This window comes from Pipistrellus kuhlii, unplaced genomic scaffold (assembly GCF_014108245.1).
Source record: "Pipistrellus kuhlii isolate mPipKuh1 unplaced genomic scaffold, mPipKuh1.p scaffold_m20_p_3, whole genome shotgun sequence".
Lineage (NCBI taxonomy): Eukaryota > Metazoa > Chordata > Mammalia > Chiroptera > Vespertilionidae > Pipistrellus > Pipistrellus kuhlii.
The window spans coordinates 11,111,110-11,136,304 of NW_023425529.1; the positions used below are offsets into that span (position 1 = coordinate 11,111,110).

Genomic DNA, 25,195 nt, shown 5'->3' on the forward strand with positions numbered 1-25,195 from the left:
CTGGAGGGCGCGCTTCCTGTATCCCTTAGCAACGGAGGACGCCGGAAGCGGGAGCCAGCTCAGCCACCGGCTCTGCGGCCAGAGTCGGTACTGGGCGTTCCAGCCTCACCCGTTTGGAAAAGTCGTGGCGAGACCGAAGAAGACTGGACTCTGCTCAATGCTTTCCGCCCACTTCGAATTTGGCCTTTACTACTTCAAAGTTTGACTCGCTACGGCAACCTTCTTTCTAACCCCTGTTGCAAACCAGCTGTGTGTGTGTGTGTGTGTGTGTGTGTGTGTGTGTGTGTGTGTGTTCGGATAGTGTTCAGACAGTGACAATCGTGTAGAATAAATTGCAAAACCATACTCAGCATGGAATTAGGTGTGAGGTCTCTTCCGCCCCATTCCCCTCCATTGCCCATCCTACTGTAGGATCCAATTACCCTGAATTACAAATATGCTGTTGGTCAATGGCCTTGCATTTTTACCCACACTCACAACTTCCTCTGTTTACTTGTTCTTCAGGACAGAGCTCTGTATCTTTAAAAAAAAAAAAAAAAAAAAAAAAAAAACCTTCCCGACATTTGCTGAAACTGGTTTGGCTCTGGATAGAGGGTAGGTCTGTGGACTGAAAGGTCCCAGGTTTGATTCCTGTCAAGGGCTTGTGCCTTGGTTGCGGGCACATCCCCAGAGGGGGACATGCAGGAGGCAGCTGGTCCATGTTTCTCTCTCATGGATGTTTCTATCTCTCTGTCCCTCTCCCCTCCTCTCTGTAATAAAATATATTTTTAAAAAAACACCTTCCCGACATTTGACATACCTCCTCTTCGTCCTCCTTCCTAAAATGAGGTGCTCCTCCTGTGAGTTCCTGTGATGTCCTTAGCTAACTCCTGAATATCACAATGACTAAGAGAACGATTGAACTCCTGAGGGGATACTTGGCATATTAAATATATATATATATATATATTGGTGTGCCCCAAGTTAGAAACTTCAACTATTTTCAACTCCAATCTTTGACTTAATCTCTGGAATCTGTCATCTCTACTAATATTGCCTTATCTCTCACCTAAAATAATGCCTCCTGCATGTTCAATGCTCTTCCTCCCTCTGTTCTTTTATCATTGTGTTCTATCCTCTGTACTGGCAGCAGTTACCAGAAATTGTTTTTCTAAAACAGAAATCCAACCCTCCTCCCCAATTTCACTCTCTGTAGAAGTCTTCCGTGGCTTGACATTGCCTATGTAATAATGTGCATGCATTTGCAACCTCACCCCCCCTTAACCATCTTACAGTGTGTGCTAGTAAATGTATAACAACCAGATCTTCAGAAAATGAGATCCTGATGTGTAGTATTTATCACTGTGTGCAGAACAAATGCCATCACAACGGACATTTACAATCTATCCTGAAGTCACCAAACAACGAATACAGCGTCAGAAAGAAATGCACACAGTTGGTTCCATGAGCTGGTATAGGCCAGCTTCAGCACGGACTGTTCAGTAATAGCTCCGACCTATCCGCCTTCACACTACCTACTCTCTCCTCCCAAGTTTCAGCACAAACAATCTCAAGCTCATAAGTACTACTTTTCAAATATGTACTTTGGCAATCTATAAATTTAAAACAATTAAAAACACGTCTCTCCTATAAATATGTAATAAACATGTGCAACGTACTTATTTGTTATAATAATGACTGGGGGAAATTTTTAATGCATTGGTTTTAAAGAGGGAGTGAGACAGAGAGAGAGAAACATCCATTTGTTGTTATACTTACTGATTCATTCATTGGTTGGTTCTTGTATGTGCCCTGGGAGGGATTGGTATATCAGGACACCCACAGCCTTGGGGCACCAGGACAATGCTCTAACCAACTGAGCTACCCAGCAAGGCCTTAGTGAATGGCTTTGTACCCTGCCTGGTTGGTTCTTACATTAATATTGAGAGGGTTAACTTGAATCGGAGGCGGACAGGGCAAGGATCCAGTGGGAAAACAAAGGCAGGTGAGGTGGGACGCAGCCAGGGGTAGATGTGGCAGTTTGAACCGTCCTAACCGCAGGAACCAACCAAGTGGAAAGAATAAAATGTTTCTGGACTCAGGAGGCATGGGAAAACAAGGGAGGGCCTGTGGCAGCAAGATGTACGAACGCACAGAAACGGGAAAAGTTCAGGTCTGCTGCTTGTCAAAAAACAAAACAAACAAACAAACAAACAAAAAAAAAAAAACCCCTGAAGGAATCAATCAGGTGATGACACAGGTACAACACAGAGCAGGCTGGTAGCAAATATTTATCTCTGACTACAAGGCTTTAACGGGCAGCCCACCCTTGGGTCTCCCTCTCCTGCAGGGAGTCTGAAACTGCTTGTAATAAATTTTCCATTCTTCTGCTTAAATCTTCTCATCCATGGAGCTCATGCTTCGGCGTCAGGAGACAGGAGCCTGGGGAAAAATGCCTCAGCTCACCATTCTGGTTATCAATGTAAGTTAATAAATCTTTGATGCATGTTTATTATATATTTGTATGGCAATCATGATTTTAAGTTTTTTAAAAATATATTTTTATTGATTTTTTACAGAGAGAAAGGAAGAGGGATAGAGAGTTAAAAACATCGATGACAGAGAAACATCTATCAGCTGCCTCTTGCACACCCCCTACTGGGGATGTGCCTGCAACCAAGGTACATGCCCTTGACAGGGATCGAGCCTGGGACCCTTCAGTCTGCAGGTCGATGCTCCATCCACTGAGCCAAACTGGTTTTGGCATGATTTTAAGTTTTTGAAAATTTGATAATTAAATGTCAACTAATGAAAAATGTAAATTAATTTGAAACACCGAATTTATGATGGTTTTGACATTATGTGTTAACTCAATCCAAGGAGTGTAAAATTAAAATTATTACCACGTATTTTCTCAATAACAAGATACTTCAGCTACATTTATTAATCTGTGGGGTTTATTGATACTTATTACTTTGGAAAAAAATCTGCATTTTGTTCTAGCCAAAGCATGATGCCACTTGCCATTTAGAAGCCATGAACTTTGACGCTTGTCTTTTTTCATAATTGTGTTTCATTTGTGTGAAACATCTTTTCCGGCCTTGTGAATTAATCATAACAGCTACCATTCTATTGTACCTGGGATTCTCTAAGAACATTACTTTCATTTGCTTGGTTAATCCTCCCAACAACCTCATGAAGATAAATAGCACCTTGAAGCTCAGCGGTTCTTTTCCTAGAATCCCATACCTAAAAACCTACAGGACTAGTTTTAAAATGCAAGTCTGACCTCAGAGCCAGTTCTTTCAATACATTAAGTTTCATGCTCATATTTTATTTTATTTATTTTTAAAATATATTTTATTGTTTTTTTGCAGAGAGGAAGGGAGAGGGATAGAAAGTTAGAAACATCGATCAGCTGCCTCTTGCACATCCCCTACTGGGTTGAGAACAAGGCTGTTAACTCTTTGATGATGCTGCCAACCAGGGTACATGTCTTTGACCAGAATCGAACTCAGGACCTTTCAGTCCACAGGCTGATGCTCTGTCCACTCAACCAAACCGGTTCAGCTCGTATTTTAAATAATATCTCTATTGTAAGTCTGTCTCTGATTCAACCAGATAGAATTAAATCACTCTCTCTTCTGTGTTCTCATAGTACTTTGTTTCTGTTTTCAATTATGCTAATAATAATAGCTTTTATCACTTAATTTTGTATTTTTATTCCCCCCACCCCAAGTAGTTTATCTGGGCAGGCCAGAGGTCAGGGCGGCCCTGCATCTGAAAGAAGATGTTGGCTCTCTTGGTAGTGAAGGGTGGTTTGTGCTAAGGACTAAGGACCGGTAGGGCAGCAAAAACTTGAACTTGGAACTGCTTGACTGCCAATGGTCTGCACTTGCGGGCCACAATCTTCTTTCTCCATGATCTGGATTAAGGGGGCACCCAAGGTGCCAGGCCCCCAAATCTGGGTCTGCAGGGAGCAGGAGGGGGCAGGGTGGATGTTCACTAGGCTGAGTAGACACTCCCTTTATATGCATAATCTCATTTAATCCTCATAAAATTCTAAGTTAGGTATCATTACTCCAGTAGTCATATGTGGTAACTGAGGCTGAGAGATATAAATAACTTGTCCAAGTTTACACAGCTACAATGCGGCTGAGCCAGCATTTGAACTAGTCTAATGATAGAGCTCAAGGTCTTAGCATTAGTAATTGACCTTCTACACAAGGCTGTTAACTCTTTGATTACAGGAACATTTGTTTTTATTTAGACATCCCTAGTTATTTGAATAATACTCGGTTTATAGTACATGATAAATGTTAATTGAGTAAGTAGTCAATCCATATATATCTCCTTTCACTCTTCACTTCTTCAAAATGTTGGACTATGTGTAAATACACTCTTCCCCCTCCCCGCCCATGTCTTCCTGATACATCCCTCAGAGGTCGTGTAATTTCTATTCCTCTTTTAAACATCACTGGGTGGTCATTTTCACATCTGAAAAATGTTGGTTTAGGGTTGGGTGGAGTAGAGGTGCAGAGTTGTGATAGTTCTCCATGCTATTTCAACAATTTCCTTCCTTTTTATAGAAATTTTCGAGTGAAATTTTACATCTTTATTTCTTTAGATACAACATCCTAATGAAGTAAGGCTGATATTATAACTCATTTTATAGATGATTAAACTGGGGCTAAAAATAAGAAAAGTAATTTCTCCGGGTTAACTCAGCTAGAAAATACTAGAGCCAGAATTTGAATTTGGGCCTTTTAATTCCCAGGTCCTGGACTCCATTAGAGCATGTTGTCAACTTTTACTTCCGTTAGGATTGGAAATCACCGCATGAAACATTATAGCACTTAGCCAGGAAAGCAGACTAGCTTAGCCAAGGAAAAGAAACTGAGGCAAGAACATAAAGAGCCCTAGCTGGTTTGGCTCAGTGGATGAGAGAGTGTCAGTCTGCGAACTGAAGAGTCCCAGGTTCCATTGTGGTCAAGGGCACATGCGGGCTTTGATCCACAGCAGAAGACATTCAAGAGGCAGCCAACTGACTAATGATTCTCTTCTTATCATTGATGTTTCCATCTCTCTTTTCCCATCCCTTCATCTCTGAAATCAATGGGGATAAGCTGAGATGTTTGTGGAACAAATTCATAGGAAATTAAAAAGGGAAGACATGGCAGGAGACTCAGGGATGGAGACAAGAACAAGAACAGCCATAACCGGTTTGGCTCAGTGGATAGAGCGTCGGCCTGTGGACTGAAGGTTCCCAGGTTCGATCCCGGTGAAGGGCATGTACCTTGGATGTGGGCACATCCCCAGTAGGGGGTGCGCAGGAGGCGGCTGATTGATGTTTCTAACTCTCTATCCCTCTTCTTTCCTCTCTGTAAAAAAAAAATCAATAAAATATTAAAAAAAGAACAGCCGAAACTGGTTTGGCTCAGTTTATAAAGCTGGGCCTGCGGACTAAGGGGTCCCAGGTTTGATCTGGTCAAGAGCACGTACCTTGCTTTCGGACACATCCCTAGTGAGGGTGTGCAGGAGGCAGCTGATTCATGTTTCTATCTCATCGATGTTTCTAACTCTCTATCCCTCTCCTTTCCTCTCTATAAAAAATCAATAAAATATATTGAAAAAAAATAAAAACAAGAACAGAGGAGGAGAAGGTTTTGGATTGGGAGTCAAAGCACCCAATAGCATCAGGGCAGCAGCTGAGTAAGGATAAGGGCTGCAGGGCAGCATACCTTCCAGTCTCTGGAACCTGAGTTGCCCCGCCTCTCCTCGGTGTGGCCCCGCCTCTCCTAGCTTTGGCCCCGCCCACACCACAAGACCCCGCCCCACCCGCACGCCCCGCCCCCGGCCCTTCTCGCCCCCGCGCTCCCCCAGGTGATGCTGCAGCCAAGATGGCGCCGGCGGTGCTTGCGGCGGCCTGAACGAGATGTTCCCGGCCCGCGGCTGTGGCCTCGGCCAGGGCCTTGGCTCTCTCCCCGGCGTGAGCACTCAGGCGCCCCTCCTTCTGCCGGGTTAAGCCGGACCCAGAGGAGGCGGCCCCGAAGAGAGGAGGCAGCGAGGACCCGAGCGGAGCGCGCGGCGCCTCCCGCCTCGGCACCATGGCGGGGCTCATCAAAAAGCAGATTCTCAAGCACCTCTCCAGGTCGGTGAGAGCCCCGTCCTGCCGGGGCAGCCGTGCCCTCGGGGACCGGGACGGGGACGGGGACGGCGGGGACCGGCCGCCGTGCGAAGGCGACCCTGCCTGGGACTGACTCTCGCTCCGGTCGGTCCCGCACCTCCCGCCGCCCGCGGCGCCCGGGGCCGGCTTCCCGGGGGGATCCCAGGCGGAGAGAGCCGACCGCCGGCGGGGGGACCGGGGGAGGCGGCGGCTGGGATCGCCCGGCACAGCGTCCGGGGGAGGCGCGGCTGGGATCGCCCGGCACAGCGTCCGGGGGCGGCCGGGGACACCTCTCGGCGGTCCCGGCGGCGGAGAGGGGGGATGATGCCAGCGTCACCCCGGTGCGGGGTGCGGGGTGGCCCGGACCCGGGCTCGGGCTCGGGCTCGGAGCACAGGTTCCGTTAACCGAGGGCAGAGGCTCGTCTTCTCCGGGAAACGATAACCTTGTTATTGCGCCGCGGTCACCCTCCTCGCCGTTCCCGCTCCGATCGAGAGGGTGTGCCGGTTTGTTTGCACAGTTAGGATTTGCGTTAGGTCAATAGCCAGGGCTCCCAGCTCTCGCTACCACAAGCTCTTTCTGAAGTCCGTTTAGCCCGCGTCATTCTTACAGAAGTGTTTTTGTTTTGTGGGCTTTTTTTTTTTCTTTTTTAAAACACGAGACCCATAAATTTCACGGAGTCAACATCGGTGGCGATAAACCCAAGACTTGTTCTTTCCATTTCCTAAGCGGTTTTAGACAGAAACATGACTCAGTAGGGCTGGCAGTTTGTTTGCTGCTCCTGGCTTTTCCATATTTGTCTCAGGGGCAGGCTTTAACTGTAAGATCTGGTTTCCAAGTTGTTAACCGCGGGTCCAAAGCGCTCGGTTATGGCACTTTTTTCTCTGTTATTGGTCTGTAACTTAATTGATTACTTTGAACTCATTGTAAGGGAAAGACTTGGGTACGATGACTTGATTCTACAAATCGTTGTATAGCACAGGTTATAGGTAGGGGTACAACAGTATTTCTGTGATTCAGCAAATATTTTCCTTATCACATTAAATAAGGCATGTTTTTTAAAGGAACACATAGTAGCGTTTATGAATATACATTTCTCAGAAATTACCACTAATTAAAAAGTTTCTTTTAAAATTGTACGTATGGCCCATATGGACAACTTACTTTTGGAAGAAGGTTTTAACTTTATTTTTAATTGCTTAGTAAGGTAATGTCTGATTTATCAGATGTCCTTCAGCCTCTCTTATATTACTTACATCCACAAGAATATTCAGACCTACAGAAAAATGATTTGAATTCTCTTTTCTCACGCTTCCAGGGGTGAGAGTACGCATTTCCATTCTAGATGCAAGGGAGGAAAGTTCACTCAATCAGGGAGTGCCTTAGACTTAGAGCATTCGAGTTTCATTCTCCGGCAGAGCAGTTGAGAAGGGCTCTTAAAAATTAATAGCCAAGGTAATGGCTTGCTTCACAAAATAGACAACACCCACATATTTATTGTTTGTATGATCTCTAATATGTATTGTGAATAATAGGGAGGATTTTTTTTTCCAGAAATGAGTTTTTGAAACGTTTTTATTTCATATTTCAAAACAACTTAGGTGATTGAAGAATAGCAAATTTATATTCTTGGATAATCTTGCTCCTACTGCTGTCATCGTTATGATGTTATTTATAAATCTAAAGGACAGAAGTAGATAAAATAAGATGATAAATACTAGTTACTTAAGTAGTGATGAACTTTGAAATTACCTGGGCCAAGCTTAATTTTACAAGTTATCTGGCAATGAAGATGTCACTATATTGATGTGATTATGTGGCATACAGTTTAATACAGTTGAAAAGCAAATGCTTAAGCATATTACCTTCCAATAATAGGCATTTCATGCGACCAGTGCAGGCACCCATGGCACCTTCTCCAAGGAGGCTTTACCTGACTGACCACACTTTTCTATAGCATTCGTTCATCCTTATCTGTCATGCTGTGTATTTGCTGTTTGTCTGCTGCACTTGAATGTAAACTCCATGATGGCAGGGATTTTTGTTTTGAGTCTAGCGTAATGTACACTCAACCACTATTTTTAAAAATTCCCACCAAGGATATGCTTTTTATTGATTTTAGAGAGAGGAGGGGAGAGAGGGAGAAGGAGAGGGAGAAAAAGAGGGAGAGAGAGGGGGAAAAAGAGAAGAAAGGAGAGAGAGAGAAGGAAGGAGGGAGGGAGGGAAGGAGAGAGAGAGAGAGAGACAGACAGACAGACAGACACAACTGGGGAATCTAATATGTGTCCTGACCCATAAACAAAGCCACCACCCTTCCGTGCATCGCATGATGCTCCAGCCAACTGAGCCACACTGGCCAGGACAAGTGTTTTTTGAATGAATGAATGAATGAATGAATAGCACCAATCAATCAACTGACTCCCTGACACTCCCTCACATTGCCCCCCCCCTTTTTTTTAATAACTGAGGCAAAACTCTATGCCACTTATGCTATGGTTTTTAGGAAGCAACGTGTAGTTGAATCATTGAATAAATGTGATGTTTATGGTGTCCTAGAAAAGGAGGACTAGGAAAATGACTCTTCATATATAGGTTGTCTTCCAATAAGGAAGAAGGCTCTCTGGAAACCAACAAGAACCAACGTACTCCGAGCTTTGAGATTGAAGTATGGTGAAATTATAAAATCAAAACCAGTCTTACCTTAATATGGGCGCAGGAGAAACTGGCTTTGAGTAAATGCTGAACTATTTGAGTTGTTTAAATCTATACACGTGTTCTTTGCCTAATTGTTTATTTTCTGTCCTAAGCATGTTTGTATACTTGGAGCTTATCTGAAACTGACAGTTACCGGGGTGGGAGAGAAGGTGGGAGAGACAGAGAATGCCATTTGTGTATGTGGTGGGGTGGGGGTTGGAGTCCTTACATTTTAAGAGAAGTGAAACAGGAAGTCTTTGAAGGAGAAATTACTCTGATCTTTCAGACCGTAATTGGCACAACATATGCTTTGGAAGCTTTCCTAGGAGTGTCCTTTTTCACAAGGGAATGGAAAGTTCTAAAGAAAGTTATAACAAGTATCAGAAAGGAAATAAGAGCAGGAGCTACCTTTTAGCTCAAAGCCTCATTATCTTTTACTGTGTAAGTGCTGTGCTTGAGCAAAGGCGAGAGGTAGGCGGAGAGAAGCTGGAAGATGGGGTATATTTAAGCTAAGACCTAAAAAGGGGTAGAGAAGATTCGGAAACAAATGCTTCCCCTTCACCTCTGGCTCCAGGCATACTGTAATGGGCACAGGGTTTACAGTGGGTGGGAGTTGGCAGGACAGACACTGCACCTAAGTGGAGCCTTTGTATAGTTCTCAACCAGAGGTGATTTTGCCCCTCGGGGGAAATTTGGCAATGTCTGGAGACATTTCTAAATGTCACAACTGGGGTGTTGGGAAGGGGGTGAGGGGTGGTTAAGGGTACTATGTCTCGGGGTTAGAGGCCAGGCATGCTATTAAACATCCTCACAATAAAGTATTTGGTCCAAATGTAAGTAGTTTTGGAGGTTGAGAAACTGGTTTAAATTGTATACATGTATGTCAGATGATTCAACTAGGGTTACTATGCTAGTGAAAGTTATTTTGTCTGTAAACAACAAAACCTTGCCCTGTTTAACTTAGTTAAAAAGTTAAATGTAGCCAAAGCTGTTGAGGTAGGTCATGGAATAAGGGGAAGGTCTAGACTAGAGCTAGCCAGCTCCTGGAACCTTGTGAAAGAGATCTTGGACTTCAGCACTGTTGACATTTTGGACAAGATAATTATTTATTGTGAAGGGCTCTTTTGTATGTTGTAGAATGTTGAGCAATATATCTAATATCCACCCCACTAGATGCCTGTAGCCACTCCTACAGTCTTGACAATGAAACATGCCTCCACACATTGCTAAATGTCCCCTGGGGGCAAAAAGGCTCTTGGTTGAGAACCACTGCTTTAGGGTGCTATCCCATCTCTCACAACTCTGATCTGTGATCTTTCCTGTCAAGTTTCAGATTCCTGGGAGAGAGAATCTATATGGCCCAGCTCTGTTTATCCATTGGTCTGTTAGCAATGGCAAAGAATTATAGGTACAGTAAAGATATGGTCATGGGAAGATCTAGTATTTTGAGCCAGGTTTGTTGTCTTTATTTTTATTTTTATTCTTTAATTTATTTTTTGTTATTTATTAAATTATTATCTGTGTATATATCTTACCATTGGCGCCCCCCCCCTTTCTTCCCATACATGCCCTCCCTCCCCAGAGTTTTGTGTCCATTGGTTGTACTTACAATACATGCATGTATACAAGTCCTTCGGTTGATCTCTTATCTCCCCTAGATCTCCCTCTCCTCCCCGCTGTAATTTGACAGTCTGCTTGTTGCTTTACTGTCTCTATATCTATCTTTTGGTTCATCAGTTTACAGTGTTATTTATTATCCATAAATGAGTGAGGTCATGTGGTGTTTCTCTTGACTGGCTTATTTCACTCAGCATGATGTTCTCCAATTCTGTCCAAGTTGCTGCAAATGATAAGAATTTCTTCTTTTTATGGCAGCATAGTATTCCATTGTGTAGATGTACCATAGTTTTTGGATCCAATTCTCTGCTGACAGGCACCTAGGCTGTTTCCAAATCCTAGCTATTGTAAATTGTGCTGCTATGAACATAGGGGTGCATATATCCTTTCTGATTGGTGTTTCTAGTTTCTTGGGATATATTCCTAGGGGTGGGATTACTGGGTCAAATGGGAGTTCCATTTTCAGTTTTTTGAGGAAACTGCATACTGTTCTCCACAGTGGTAGCACCAGTCTGCATTTCCACCAGCAGTGCACGAGGGTTCCTTTTTCTCCGCAACCTCGCCAACATTTGTATTCTGACAGGTGTGAGATGGTATCGCATTGTTGTTTTGATTTGCATCTCTCAGGCTTGTCTTTAATAGGCACTGCACTAAATTACATGCCAGAGGGACTCAATTTAACTTCATCCCAGAAGGTGACTTAATAAGGAATTCTAGACAAAAGAAGGACAGGGATCACTAAAGATGCCTGGTTATCAGTTTGGTTTTGAAGTCCAAGGTTCAGAAGCAGTTGTCTGGGGTGGAAATAAAGAATCTGCAGAGGATCTCTGGTTAATTTAAATAGAATAGTAATGTATTGGAAGGATGTCAGTATTACACAGAATTTATGGGAAGGTTAAGAGAACCAGATTTGGAAAGGGACTGGATCCAGGCTAGCTCCAAGCATCTAGGTAGGAGAAACTACCTGACATCACTATAAGACATGTTTCCTAAGCTAAGGGGAAGAAGCAAGTAGAAAGGGAGGGTGGCCTGACAAGATTGCTGAGTATTTGGAATATATAATAGATTAGGAAGGGTTGAGCATTTGGCAGAATATTTTGACTGGATGGCAAAATAATAGAGTTTAGATTGCCTCAGGGAGTGTTGATGGGCTGGCTTAGGTTGCATAAGAAAGGAAGGAAGGAGGAAGGCAGCAGCTGAGAGCTTGTTGAGAAAGGGAAAGAGCCATCCAAGGATTGGAAATTTTATCTAGGTGGAAGAGCAGTTGAGAAAAACAAATAAAAGAACTGGAAGATTTGGAGGTTTTGTCTGAAAGGGTTATGTTAAAGTTCAAGGTTTTAGAGGTGGAATGGGCCTAATTTAGTAGTGCATGGTTTCAGATGAGGCTGTGAAGTTAATTTCTGAAGAAGTTAAGGTGCATGTAATTGGAGATGAATACTGTTAAGTCCATAATCGTTCCTCTGGACGTTCTTAAAAGGAAATACAACATAGTTTGTTTAGACTGTCAAATTATTTTTTTTAATGATAATTTTATATAGTTATGGGTAAGCTAATTATTTACATCTTCCACTTTTATGGCAAAGCTCAATTAATTTTTGAAAGTTTATGTATACTAGGTCTTGAGTACTTGGTATTAGAGATTCAAAGTTGGGCAAGATATGGTCTCAGTTCTTGGAAAACTTTAGTAATTCTCATTCTGGCATAATAAGCCTAACTAAATGTAACCTATATACTGCCATTGAAATTAGATTTGTTTTACTTGGATTAGGCAACTGAGAAAAATTGAGTTAATGTTCCCTTTTAGGATTATAAATAAATTTACTTCTATAAATTTGGGGATTATTTTTAAAAGTTTTTTTGAGAGAGAGGAAGGGAGAGAGAAGGAGAGAGAGAGAAAGAAGCATTAATGTGAGAGCCAGACATCCACCGGCTGCCTCCTGCACACCCTGTACCAGGGAATCATGCGCCTGATGGGGAATTGAACCAGCAACCTTTCAGTGCATAGGACGATGCTCATCCAATTGAGCCACACTGGCCAGGGCTAAATTTGGGATTTTTAATTTTTACTATATTTTTATTGATTTCAGAGAAGAAAGGAGAGGGAGAGATAGAAATATCAATGATGAGAAAGAATCATTGATCAACCGCTTCCTGCTTGGGGATCGAGTGTGGATCCCAGGCATGTGCCCTTGACTGGAATTAAACCCAGGACCTTCAGTTCGCAGGCCGATGCTCTATTCCCTGAGCCAAACTAGCTAGGGCTAAATTTGGGGATTTTTAAGGTAACTTTTAGTTTTTAAAAGACGTGTTCTTTTATTGATGAGAGAGAAAAAAAGAGAGAGACAGAGACACATTGATAGGTTGCCTCCTGTACTTGCCCCTACCAGGAATTGAGCCCAAAACTTGGGTATGTGCCCTGATTGGGACTCAAACCTATGACCCTTTGGGTGCACAGGTCAAGGACACTCCAACCAACTGAGCCACACTGGCCAAGACAGTGGAGTTTTACATTTTAACCAGAGGATGCTAATAATAAGTAAGTGAAGTACAATACATTTTATTGGTTTGTGGTATGTGCTGGGGTTGGGAGTAGGTCAGGAAAGGGGATAAGAAGTGCATGGAGGTAGGAATAGGTTTTGCAGTTTTAAATCTGTTGATTCTAGAAGCCTTAATTGAAAAAGGTGATATTTGAGAAGAGATCTGAAAGAGGTGGAAACAAATGCAAAGACCCAGAAGTGGAAGCTTATTAGTTATTTTGATATATATCGAGGCCAGGGATACAGATGACAGGTGACATGGAGTGAGGAGTGAAGTGTGTAGAGGAAGATGAAATCAAAGTCCAGGTCTTGTGGGGCCTTGTACTGAGTTGGCTTTTAACTGAGTGAGATTGGAATCCACTGGAAAGCTTGGAACCAAGGATCGCTCTGCACCCAAGTGGAAAATAAATAGTGGGAGGGCAAGGGCAGATGGGAGCTCATTTAAGTGTTAACTATCCAGATGAGAAAGATACTGGCTTGAACCTGGGTGGATGCCATGAAGTTGTTGAGATATCATCAGGTTTTAGCTGTGTTTTTAAGGTAGAACTACAGGATTTTGTTGACAGGTAAAATGTAATTGAGAAAGAAAGAGAGCAGCCATGGATGACTCAGGAGTTTTTGACATAAGCAGCTGACAAGGTGGACTTGTTCACTAAGTTGGAGAACACAGGCTTATGGAAGAAGATCAGGAGTTTGGTTTTGGGCACATTAACCTGTTAACCGGGGAATTCCCTTTTTAATTACGTAACATATAACGGGTGCGTACTCTTTCACTAGGACGTGTCAGTATGTCACACCCGGAGGATGTAATTTCATATTATTATTATTTTTTTTATTTATACTTAAATGAAAAGACTATGAAATATATATTTTTTCGTTTATATATAAAGCAGAAAGAAAAATACAAAATTACAAATAAATAGAAAAGAATACCAACAAAAAAATGGAAACATCGAATTAAAAAATTATAAATTTTACAATTATAAAGATTACAAAAAAAATATATTTTTTATTTTGATACACAAAAATATAAAAAAGTTAACAATTACAGAACAATAAACAAAAGCACACAAATAAAATAGAAATATTGAGTTTAAAAAAAATAAAATATAGATGTAAAAATTCAAAACTCAACTTCCGTGTGATATATTTTAAAACAATTGTTGATACATAGTGTTACCTTACAATCCGGACACCAGTATGTAGATTCTTTCCTAACACCTTTTTTGTAGCAAACTTGGCATTTCCTGGATTTAGTTTTTCCTATATCGCTTTTCATTTGTTCTGGAAAATGCCTTTCAACTAAGCGTGATGGTTTAGATGTAGAGCTGCTTGTTGATGTCTTTGGGTGGGTTTTCACTATGTTGTTATCTACCAATTTCTCTACACACTCTACCAAAAAGTGTAATCGATCCAAATGACCTTTATCTTTTTTGTATATAATATATGCATTGAAGCAGCACATATCAATTAATCGTAGAAAAAAATTTTTAATAATTTTTTTTTACCCTATGGGCAGCCCTGTAGACCACCATAACTCCATCTCCCAAATCTACGCCGCCCATATTCTTGTTATAATCCAGGACAACATTCGGTTTTTCTTGCCTTCTTCCTCTCTTTTCAATCATTGTCTTTTCGTCGTCATGAATAGAACTGAGCATCAATACGTCTTTTTTATCCTTCCATTTTAAAACCATAAGTTTATCTTGGAATCTTACTATATGTTCATTTTTCTGTAATTTTTTTTGTATTTATTTCACTGGGGATTCCGATCTGTTTATCCTTATTGTTCCAACAATGTCTGTATTGTTTTGACATAAGAGTTCAGCCAAATGAATTGACCTATAGAAATTATCTAAGTAAATCCTATACCCTTTATTCAGTAAGTCATGTGTTAACTCCAAAACAATTCTTGTTGAACACATCCACCACCACTCTCACTAGCGAAATTATACTGATTCCCTCCATGTCTCAAATTCACGTCGAGACGTGTATGGATGATTAATACCTTTGTTGTTCAGAAAAATACGTCCCATCCGTTTCAGGGCGCAACATATATTTCAAGGAAGTATTCATATGTCCTACCTGTACCCGATATTGTTTACGTTTGACGTATTTATACGCCCCACTCGGTTAACAGGTTAATTTGAATACCTTTCAATTATCTATGAAGATCCCTTTTATTTGTGAACTAATTTACACTACTTGTTTTAGTATGGCAACAACTGTTGAGTCAAAAGATTCCCAAGTTATAAAAGAATTTCCAACCAAGTCTCTTGTGCTCCCCAACAAATTTCTCTACCCATTTCTTTTTACTTGCATAATTTTTTTTACAATATTACTTTTTACAATATTGCACTTTATCTTCATACTACAGTTCCCAGTATAAACACTTTCTTAATAAGTTGACCTCTTATCAGTTATACTTACATGTTTTAAATTCTTCATACTACAATATTTAGGTTGAGTAATTTAATATTTCTATTTAATATTGGTATTTAATCAGTGCATATTAATGATTGGAGCTCAGATTGAATGTAAGTTTCAAATAGAAGATTTAATGACTATTTCTATGTGTGAAAAATGAACAGTTATATCAAGACCAATTTATTAAAAAAATTGAGAGCTGAAGCAAATATGATTCAGGATATAGTAATTTATTGTTTGATTTTTTTCAGGCATTAGAGTTACTACTGGTCTGTCTGATAATTCACTAATTTATTTTGAGACTTCTCCCAGACAAAATGAATGTAGTGTATTAATTTTGAATTTCATATTAGTCTGTCTTTAAGACTTAATTTCATATATATATATATATATATATATAAATTTCATATTAGTCTGTCTTTAAGACTTAATTTTTTATATATATATACATATACATACATACATATATATATTGGGTCGGCAGCTAAGTAATTGCGGGTTTCACACATATATGGCTTCAGTTGAATTTTTAGGTTTGCAGACGTAGTACAAATGTAAAACACATTTTGTTATTTGATAGTTGGCTATTCAGCTGTTAATCAGTAAAAAAAGTTTTTTGATCTGTTTTGTAGTTTTTGTTTGGCTTTCGTTGAAAAATGGAAAATCAAAAGGAACATTTTTGTCATATTTTGCTTTTTTATTTCCACAAAGGGAAAAACGTATCCCAAGCTCATAAAAAGTTATGTGTTGTTTATGGTGACGAAGCCTTAAAAGAACGGCAGTGTCAAAATTGGTTTGCCAAATTTCGTTCTGGTGATTTTTCACTCAAAGATGAAAAACGCTCTGGTCGTCCAGTTGAAGTTGATGACGCCCTAATCAAAGCAATAATCAATTCGGACTGTCACAGTACAACACGTGAGATTGCAGAGAAGCTTCATGTATCACATACATGCATTGAAAATCACTTAAAACAATTTGGCTATGTTCAAAAACTCGATACATGGGTTCCTCATGAACTGAAAGAATCACAGTTAACGCAACGCATTAGCAGCTGCGATTTGCTAAAGAAACATAATGAAAATGATTCATTTTTAAAACGACTGATAACTGGCTATGAAAAATGGGTTGTTTACAACAATATCAAGCGGAAAAGATCGTGGAGCAGGCCAGGTGAACCAACTCAAACAACATCAAAAGCTGATATTCATCAAAAGAAGGTTTTGTTATCAGTTTGGTGGGATTACAAAGGAATTGTCTACTTTGAACTCTTACCACCCAACCGAACGATCAATTCTGATGTCTACATTGAACAACTAACGAAATTAAACAATGCAGTTAAAGAAAAGTGGCCCGAATTGACAAATCGAAAAGGTGTTGTATTCCATCATGACAATGCAAGGCCACACACATCTTTGGTCACTCGGCAAAAATTAATGGAGCTTGGTTGGGATGTTTTGCCACATCCACCATATAGTCCTGACCTTGCACCATCTGATTACTTTTTGTTTCGATCTTTACAAAACTCCTTGAATGGTAAAAATTTCAATAATGATGATGATGTCAAATCGTACCTGATTCAGTTTTTTGCTAATAAAAACCAGAAGTTTTTTGAACGTGGGATTATGATGCTGCCTGAAAGATGGCAAAAGGTCATTGATCAAAATGGGCAATACATTACAGAATAAAGTTATTTAGTTCCATAAAAAAATTGTCTTTGATTTTCTTTTAAAAATCCGCAATTACTTAGTTGCCGACCCAATATATATACATATATACACACACACACTTTTTCTACTCTAAAATGCCATTAATAGAGGCATTATCTGGCTTCTTTTGTCCCTGCTGTCATAGCATCAAGTATTGTTTTTATCTGCTGTTGTCTATTTGTAAACCTTTTGTAATTTTATTGTTAGGAATTAATATTTAGGGATAAATGTAGTAAGTACCAGAAAATTCAGAGATATTAAAATTTGGTAAAAGTATGTTTTTAGATATTGAGTTTCTGCTCCAAATTTTTCTTCTGCTCTGATGCTTTATATATCGGGTCTAGTAATAACTAATGTCGTTTTTAAACATTCGTTTAAAATCTTGCTTGGCGTTGACTTGTATTGACATAACCTTCAAACACGTGGTATCTACAGAACGTGTGAAGTGCAATTAACAAGTTTTGCTTGAAAAAGTTTGTGTTTGGTTTGGTTTTTGTTGCAAAACTAGGGCTAAGAAGATGGCGGATGAAGAGCATATTCGGCACTGCATGCTTTACGAGTTCCAATTAGGAAGAAAAGCAAGTGAGGCTGCAAAAAACATCTGTAGTGCTCTTGGTCAAGATGCAGTTAGCGCCAGAAAATGCCAGCGTTGGTTTGAGAGATTTTGCGAGGGAAGTTTTTCATTAGATGACAAGAGTGGTCGAGGCCGTGTGTCCAATTTTGATCAAGAAGCTCTTCAAGCTCTTTTGGTGCAAAATCCTCAAATTACCCAACAAGAGCTTGTGACAACTTTAAATTGTTCACAAAAAACAATTTCCAATCAATTGCGTGCACTTGGCAAAGTCCAAAAGTTTGGAAAATGGGTTCCTCATGAGTTGACCGACAACAACCTTAATCAAAGAGTCACAATTTGCAGTTCGCTCCTCTCTCGTCAAAACCGTTTGCCGTTTTTAGAGCAAATTGTTACTGGAGATGAACAATGGGTGCTGTATGTTAATTTGAAAAGGCGGCCTCAATGGTTGGACAAAAATGAGGCTCCGCAGCCCACACCAAAACCTGACTTGCATGCGAAAAAAGTGATGTGTGTTTGGTGGAATTTTAAAGGAATTCTTCATTATGAACTTTTACCATCTAACCAAACCATTACAAGTGCAGTGTATAGTGCCCAATTGGAAAGGTTAGCCCAAGCTTTAAGAGAAAAAGAACCCGCGCTGATTAATCAGAAGGGCGTAATTCTTCACCACGATAACGCACGACCGCATACTGCAAGAATCACTGCTGAAAAACTGTGCCAATTGGAATGGGAAGTTCTCCCTCAACCTGCATATTCTCCTGATTTTGCCCCTTCCGATTACCATTTGTTTCGTTCTTTGCAAAACTTTCTTCTTGGAAAAAAATTTAATAATGAAGAATGCCTCAAAAATGCATTGACGGAATTTTTTGCATCAAAATCACAAGAATTTTACAACAGAGGGATTAAAATGCTTCCTGAGCGTTGGGCACAAGTAGTAGAAAACAACGGCAACTATATTGTTGATTAAATTTTGTTGTATTGTTTAAATAAATTTGATTTAAAAAAGTATTAGAAAACGACATTAATTATTACTAGACCTAATATAAACTAGAGGCCCAGGGCATGGAATTTGTGCACGGGGGGGGGGGCGGGGGGGCGGCGTTGGGGGGGTAGAGCTATCCCTCAGCCCAACCTGCACCCTCTCCAATCTGGGATCCCTCTCACAATCCAGGACTGCTGGCTCCCAACTGCTTGCTTGCCTGCCTGCCTGCCTGCCTTCCTGATTGCCCATAACAGTTTCTGCCTGCCAGCCTGATCATCCCCTAATCACTCCCATGTCAGCCTGATTGATGTCTAACTGCTCCCCTGCCAGCTTGTTTGCTCCCAACTTCCCTTCTCTGCCGGCCTGGTCACCCCTAATTGCCCTCCCCTGCAGGGTTGATTGCCTTTAACTTCCCTCCTTTCCAGGCCTGGTCCCTCTCAACTGCCCTCCCTTGTAGGCCTGGTGCCTCCCAACTGTACTCCTCTGCTGGCCATCTTGTGGTGGCCATATTGTGTCCACATGGGGGCAGGATCGTTGACTACATGGGGGCAGCCATCTTGTGTGTTGGAGTAATAGTCAATCTACATATTACTCTTTTATTAGATAGGATAAAGGCCTAGTGCATGGGTGGGGTCTTGGGTGTCCTGGATCAGAGTGGGGGTTCCCTTGGGGCGTGGGGTGGCCTGAGTGAGGGGCCTGTGGTGGTTTGCAGACCAGGCATGCCCCCTGGCGACCAAAGTGGAGAACCTGGTATCTGGAATTTATTTTCCTTCTACAATTGAAACTTTGTAGCTTGGAGTGGAGTCCTAGGCCAGCCAGGGTTGCAGAACCTTGGCTTCCTCCATCGCCCTGGACAACCCTAGCCTCCTGCTCTTCCAGCTCTGTGGCTGCCGCCATTTCTGTTAGAATTTACCTTCTATAATTGAAACTTTGTAGCCTTGAGTGGAGGCCTGGGCCTGCCAGGGTGTGTGGAAACCTTGGCTTCCTCCATTGCCAGGGAAACCCAAGCCGCCTTCCTGCTCTCCATGGCTGCAGCCATCTTGTTTGGGGTTAATTTGCATACTTGCTCTGATTGGCTGGTGGGCGTGGCTTGTGGATATAGCTGAGTGACCGTTAATTTGCATATCACTCTTTTATTACCTAGGATTAAATCTATACTAAAAGGGTAATATGCTAATTAAACTGGGCATCTTCTGGACATCCTTCCAGACAAAGCCACGGTGGCGGGGCGAGGCAGAGGTGGTTAGGGGTGATCAGGCTGGCAGGGGAGGGCAGTTAGGGGCTGATCAGGTTGGCAGGCAGAGGCAGTTAGGAGTGATCAGGCCAGTAGGGGAGCAATTAGGGGCATTAGGCTGGAAGGCAGAGGTGGTTAGGGGCAATCAGGCAGGGAGGCAGGTGAGTGGTTAGGAACCTGTGTTCCCAGATTATGAGAGGGATGTCCGTCTGATGGTTTAGGTCCACAGGGATCGGGCCTACACTGGCAGTTGGACACCCCTGAAGGGTCCTGGATTGGAGAGAGTGCAGGCCGGGCCAGGGACCCCCTCCCCGTGCATGAATTTTGTGTACTGGGTCTCTAGTATACTATAAAAAGGGGCATTAATAATAGTAAGATTTACCTTATCTTTTAGAAATACTATAAATATCCTCATTGATAAGTCATTCATTTATTCTTCCTACCAGTATTTAAAGAAGATTCTGTAAGATATAAATAAAACTAAGACTTAGGAATATCTTCTGGCAACAATATGGTAGATGAGTGAGTTAATAGAATTTAAGATAAAATATTAGTTTTTTGAGAGAGGCACAGAATACTATCTGGAACTTTTAAATAATTAGAGACAATGAGATGGAGGTAGTCTAAGTGTCAGGGAAAATTATAAAGCAATAATAAAATAAAAGTACATAAATGACAGCTTAGTGATATAAAATGGATAGTATGAAATCCATTTTTATCTGACTACAGCATACATATCAAAAGAGTATTTAAGGCAAGTATGTAGAGACATTAAAGATGACTTACATCCTCCAAATTTGGCTGCAATTTTATTTTTCATTGTTTTCCGATGCTACATTTCTCTCCCCATCCCCACTTTTTCACCCACCTTTTGTTTTTGTTTTTTTCTATAGCCAAATTGTCCGTGTCCCTTCAGGAAGGACATCCTCTATGGCTTCATTTTACTTGTACATCTTCCATAGGCAACTTTAACTAGGCTACTCCACTGTTCATCTTCACTTTGAAATGTTTTAGGTCTTAAAACATATGTTTGTTTATTTGTTAATTCTGCTGGTTGTCATCTCTTTAAAGGGCAGAATCATCCTTATAGGCTCTGAATTCTGAGGACAGTGACTATGCTTGTCTTGTTCACCATTGTTCCCTCCTTCTTTCCCTCCTCCCTTCTTTCCTTTCTTCTTTCTTTACTTTATTTATTTATTTTTATTTTTTTAAAATATATTTTATTGATTTTTTACAGAGAGGAAGGGAGAGGAATAGAAAGTCAGAAACATCGATGAGAGAGTAACATCGATCAGCTGCCTCTTGCACACCTCCTACTGGGGACGTGCCCGAACCCAGGACCCTTGAGTCCGCAGGCCGACGCTTTATCCACTGAGCCAAACCGGTTTCAGTCTTTCTTTATTTTTAATATCTTTTTTACTGATTTCAGAGAGGAAGGGATAGGGAGAGAGAGATAGAAACATCAATGATGAGAGAGAGAATTACTGATCGGCTGCCTCCTGCATGCCCCTCGCCAGAGATCGAGCCAGCACCTTGGGCATATGCCCTTGACGGAATTGAACCCAGGATCCTTCAGTCCACAGGCCAATTCTCTGTCCATTGAGCCAAACCAGCCAGGGCCGCCATTGTATCTTAAACATCTGCCACAATGCTGTGGTACGTAGTAGTTATTCAGAAACATATTTAGCTAACCGGAGAAATAAATTTATAATACTACATTGGTCTTCATAGGATATATAGAGCATGAATTAGTTATCCTGAATCCATTTTTGGCTGGTTTAAAAAGTTGATTCATATCCAAAAAATTTAGATTCACTACTTTTTTCCTGATACTATATTTCTCCAATTTGTTTTTGAATATACAGATGTAGTTTATTGCTGGATTTTTCTTTTTTTGTTTTGTTATTTTTCATAGGTAACTTTAGTATTCTCTATGAAATGAAGTAAGGATTATTACTTTTAACTGGGCCTTTTGACAGTTAACTTCACTATTTGTATTTTTTAGATTGCTTGTCCTAATTGGTTTCATTTAATGTTGAATTATACAGTTTAGTCTTGGTATAACTTTTGTACAATATAGCCATCTAATTTTTGTTAATTAGCATTTTAAAATAAAATTTAAAAAATACATATCAGTATTAATTTAATAGCACGGTAGTAATTCCAGTGGTAAGGAGAATGAAGAAATCATAAATAGTTCATTTATCTTAGAATTTTAGCAGTGTTTGCCTTTAGTTAATCCAGTGTGAGCTACAACTGTATTTTTTTCAAAATGAATCACAGCTTAATATTTTTATCATATCATTCCTCTCCTCTTCCTTCCCTTACACTCGCTCCCTTCTGTGTCCCCTGTGTCCCCGTTCCCTGCAGCGATCCCTGCTGGCTGTAGTGGAGATTGGTGTGCTGTGAATTTCATAATCACTCAAATGAGTACCAGAGGAGTCTAAGAAACCTTGGCAACTGACTACTTGCTTTCACCAGGAATAGGGACCTTTTGTCTGAAATTTCCTGCCCTCAGGTAATAATTCTATTCCCCACGATTTTGTTTTCTTTCTATAAATTCGAGCACTTATTATGCCCATCTCAAAGATACTTAAGAGAGTAGTTTCTAATTCTTATTTTAGTCAGATACCAATTGCATTAAAAAAACAACAATGTAGCTACAGGCTTGTGCAATTCCTCTCTTAGATTATCTTTTCTAATATAGAAGGTTTGACAGTGCACTTATAATCAGCTCTTCCTAATGTTGCCAAAAGAAAAGTTTTATAATTTAGAGTCAGATACTTGGAAATAGTAATTAGCATTCTTTAATGGGTAAGGCTTCATAGTCTAATTTAATTAATGAGGTATGAAGGCTCTTTTGATAAAGAAGATGTTTTGATCAATTCTCTTACTGAAGGATTTAAGAATTTATTTTGTCTACTTAATGTTCATTATATTCTTTATTAAGGAGATTGAAATAACTCATGAGCAGCAGTGAAAACAGGTTTCATTTTTGAAGAATATAAGGACTCCCCACCCCGTTCTTTTTCTCCTCCGCCCTGTTCCTGTTTAAAATTCATTATCAGAGAAAGCAATTAGGTTATAAAACTAGTCATGTGGAAATGGCACTGAATTTCTTTCAATTTAGGGTTCTTTGAAAATCCTAGAAACTCAATTTCAATGACTACTTATAATGCTTGGAAAATATATCCACATAAATATTTTGAACCTTCTAAAAGTCTAGTAAGATATTGATACTTAAAGAATAGCCATCTGTGGAATTGTGCAACTCATTACATACATACCCTTCTAGTAATAGAACAGTTGATAAACTTGTTGGCATATGTTAGCTAGCAATTGTGTAGGTATAATGATAAGTACTGTTTTTCAATATTCTTGTCTGCCTTGATTCCATACTATCGTTTCAGTACTTGGGTCTCATAATTGCCACGAGAGAGATGCCATGCTTTAACTTTACTTATTAGGTAGACCATTAGTGAGACCTTTGAGATTCTCTCTAGGATATTGATAGTTAAGAAGTTGTTTATAATCGCATTCAAAGATAGTTCTGATTTTGTATATACCTCTAAGAAATCCACTGGGACCTTTGCTCCTGATATATAGTCATAACTATAATTCTTTGCTTTTTCTAGATTGCACCTCCTTACCTATCTTTTTTGGTCTGGCTTGTACTAAGCCTGTTGAGATGTGGTGTTATGATTTTTTTTTTTCCTGAGTTTAAACCACAGCTATTCATGAGTTTATTCAAGTTACCTACCAACCTTAATTTCTTGGTAATTTCTTTACCTTCTCATTTTAATCAGTTCCTTTGTACTTACATAATTCTTGAGTTTTGTTCTTTCTCCTGAACCTAGCACATAGCTGACTTCTTGGCATAAAGTAGATGTCAATAATATTTGAATATCTCTGTTGTCATTACTCAGATTTAACTCATAATTTCTTGAATCCGTTATTGGAACTCCCTTCTGGTCTTGTATTTCATTTTTGATCCTTGGTACTGGTACCAGAGAGAGCTTTCCAAAATGCTAATCTTATTTAATTTCCTGATATAAATCTTTTAATGGCTCATGTTCAAGCTCTTAAAAAAAGTTTGTTTATAACTAGGATTTTTGTCCAAAACATATTAAAAATAGAATGTCACTGCATAAAATAGACAGAAATAGAGTTCCTCTAGTTGAGTTAGTAATTGGGTCAGCTGTCATACATAGCATTTCCCTTTTTACTTCTTCCACCTGTGTTGAATCAGGAGCAATCTTCTGAAGTGGCACTTTGGGAATAATACGAAAGTGTAGGATGAAAGTCACATTTCTTTTTAAAAATATATTTTATTGAGTTTTTACAGAGAGGAAGAGAGAGGGATAGAGAGCTGGAAACATCGCTGATGAGAAAAACATGGATCAACTGCCTTCTGCACACCTTACTTGGAGATGTGCCCACAACCAAGGTACATGCCCTCGACTGGAATTGAATCTGGGACCTTTCTGAGCCAAACCGGTTTTCAGCGAAACCCACATTTCTTGACATGGGATACCAAAGAGTCCTTCATGATCTGGCTTCAGTCCATCTTTCAAGGCTTATCATTTCTTTCCAAACTACCTGATGCCTTGTACTTCATCTTTGCCTACTGTATGTGCTGCTGCTTTGCTTGAAATGTCCTTACTCTTATTCTTAAAAACTTACTCTAAAACAGCTCAAGTGCTGCTTCCTCCTTGAAGCTTTCCCAAAACAATATTCTTAAAAAAAAAAAAAAAAAAAAAAAAAAAAAAAAAATATATATATATATATATATTTATTGATTGATTTCAGAGAGGAAGGGAGAAGGAAAGAGAAATAGAAACATGAATGATGAGAGAGAATCTTTGGACTGGCTGCCTCCACACCTCCCACTGGGGATTAAGTCCACACGTGGGCATGTGCCCTGCACAGGAATTGAACTATGACCTCCTGATTTATATGTCATCGCTCCTCAACCACTGAGCCATACTGGCCAGGCGCAAAGTAATATTCTTTTAAACATAATTGATCACCTCTTGCCTTGTGCCTACTTTTTATTCTATTTCATTTTTAAAAAATGTTTTAATTGCCAAAACCGGTTTGGCTCAGTGGATAGAGCGTCGGTCTGCGGACTGAAAGGTCCCAGGTTCGATTCTGGTCAAGGGTATGTACCTTGGTTGCGGGCACATCCCCAGTAGGGGGTGTGCAAGAGGTAGCTGATCAATGATTCTCTCTCATCGATGTTTCTATCCCTCTCTCTTTCTCTCTGTAAAAAATCAATGAA

The 25,195-nt window shown here is 40.3% G+C and overlaps 1 protein-coding gene across 11 annotated transcripts in view; it reads left to right on the forward strand.

The window, feature by feature from the left end:
• The first annotated feature begins 5,858 nt into the window (after positions 1-5,858).
• UHRF1BP1L (UHRF1 binding protein 1 like) overlaps positions 5,859-25,195 on the forward strand; it is a 71,637-nt gene continuing 52,300 nt past the window's right edge. For 5 of the 11 annotated variants that reach the window (XM_036459148.2, XM_036459151.2, XM_036459152.2 and 2 more), the window contains exon 1: positions 5,860-6,130. In XM_036459148.2, coding sequence (XP_036315041.1) covers positions 6,087-6,130 — 44 coding nt within the window. In that variant the 5' untranslated portion in view covers positions 5,860-6,086. Of the gene's footprint in view, positions 6,131-22,284; positions 22,433-25,195 lie in introns of all 11 variants that reach the window. The other 6 variants (XM_045587620.1, XM_036459150.2, XM_045587619.1 and 3 more) reach the window with 3 other exon arrangements.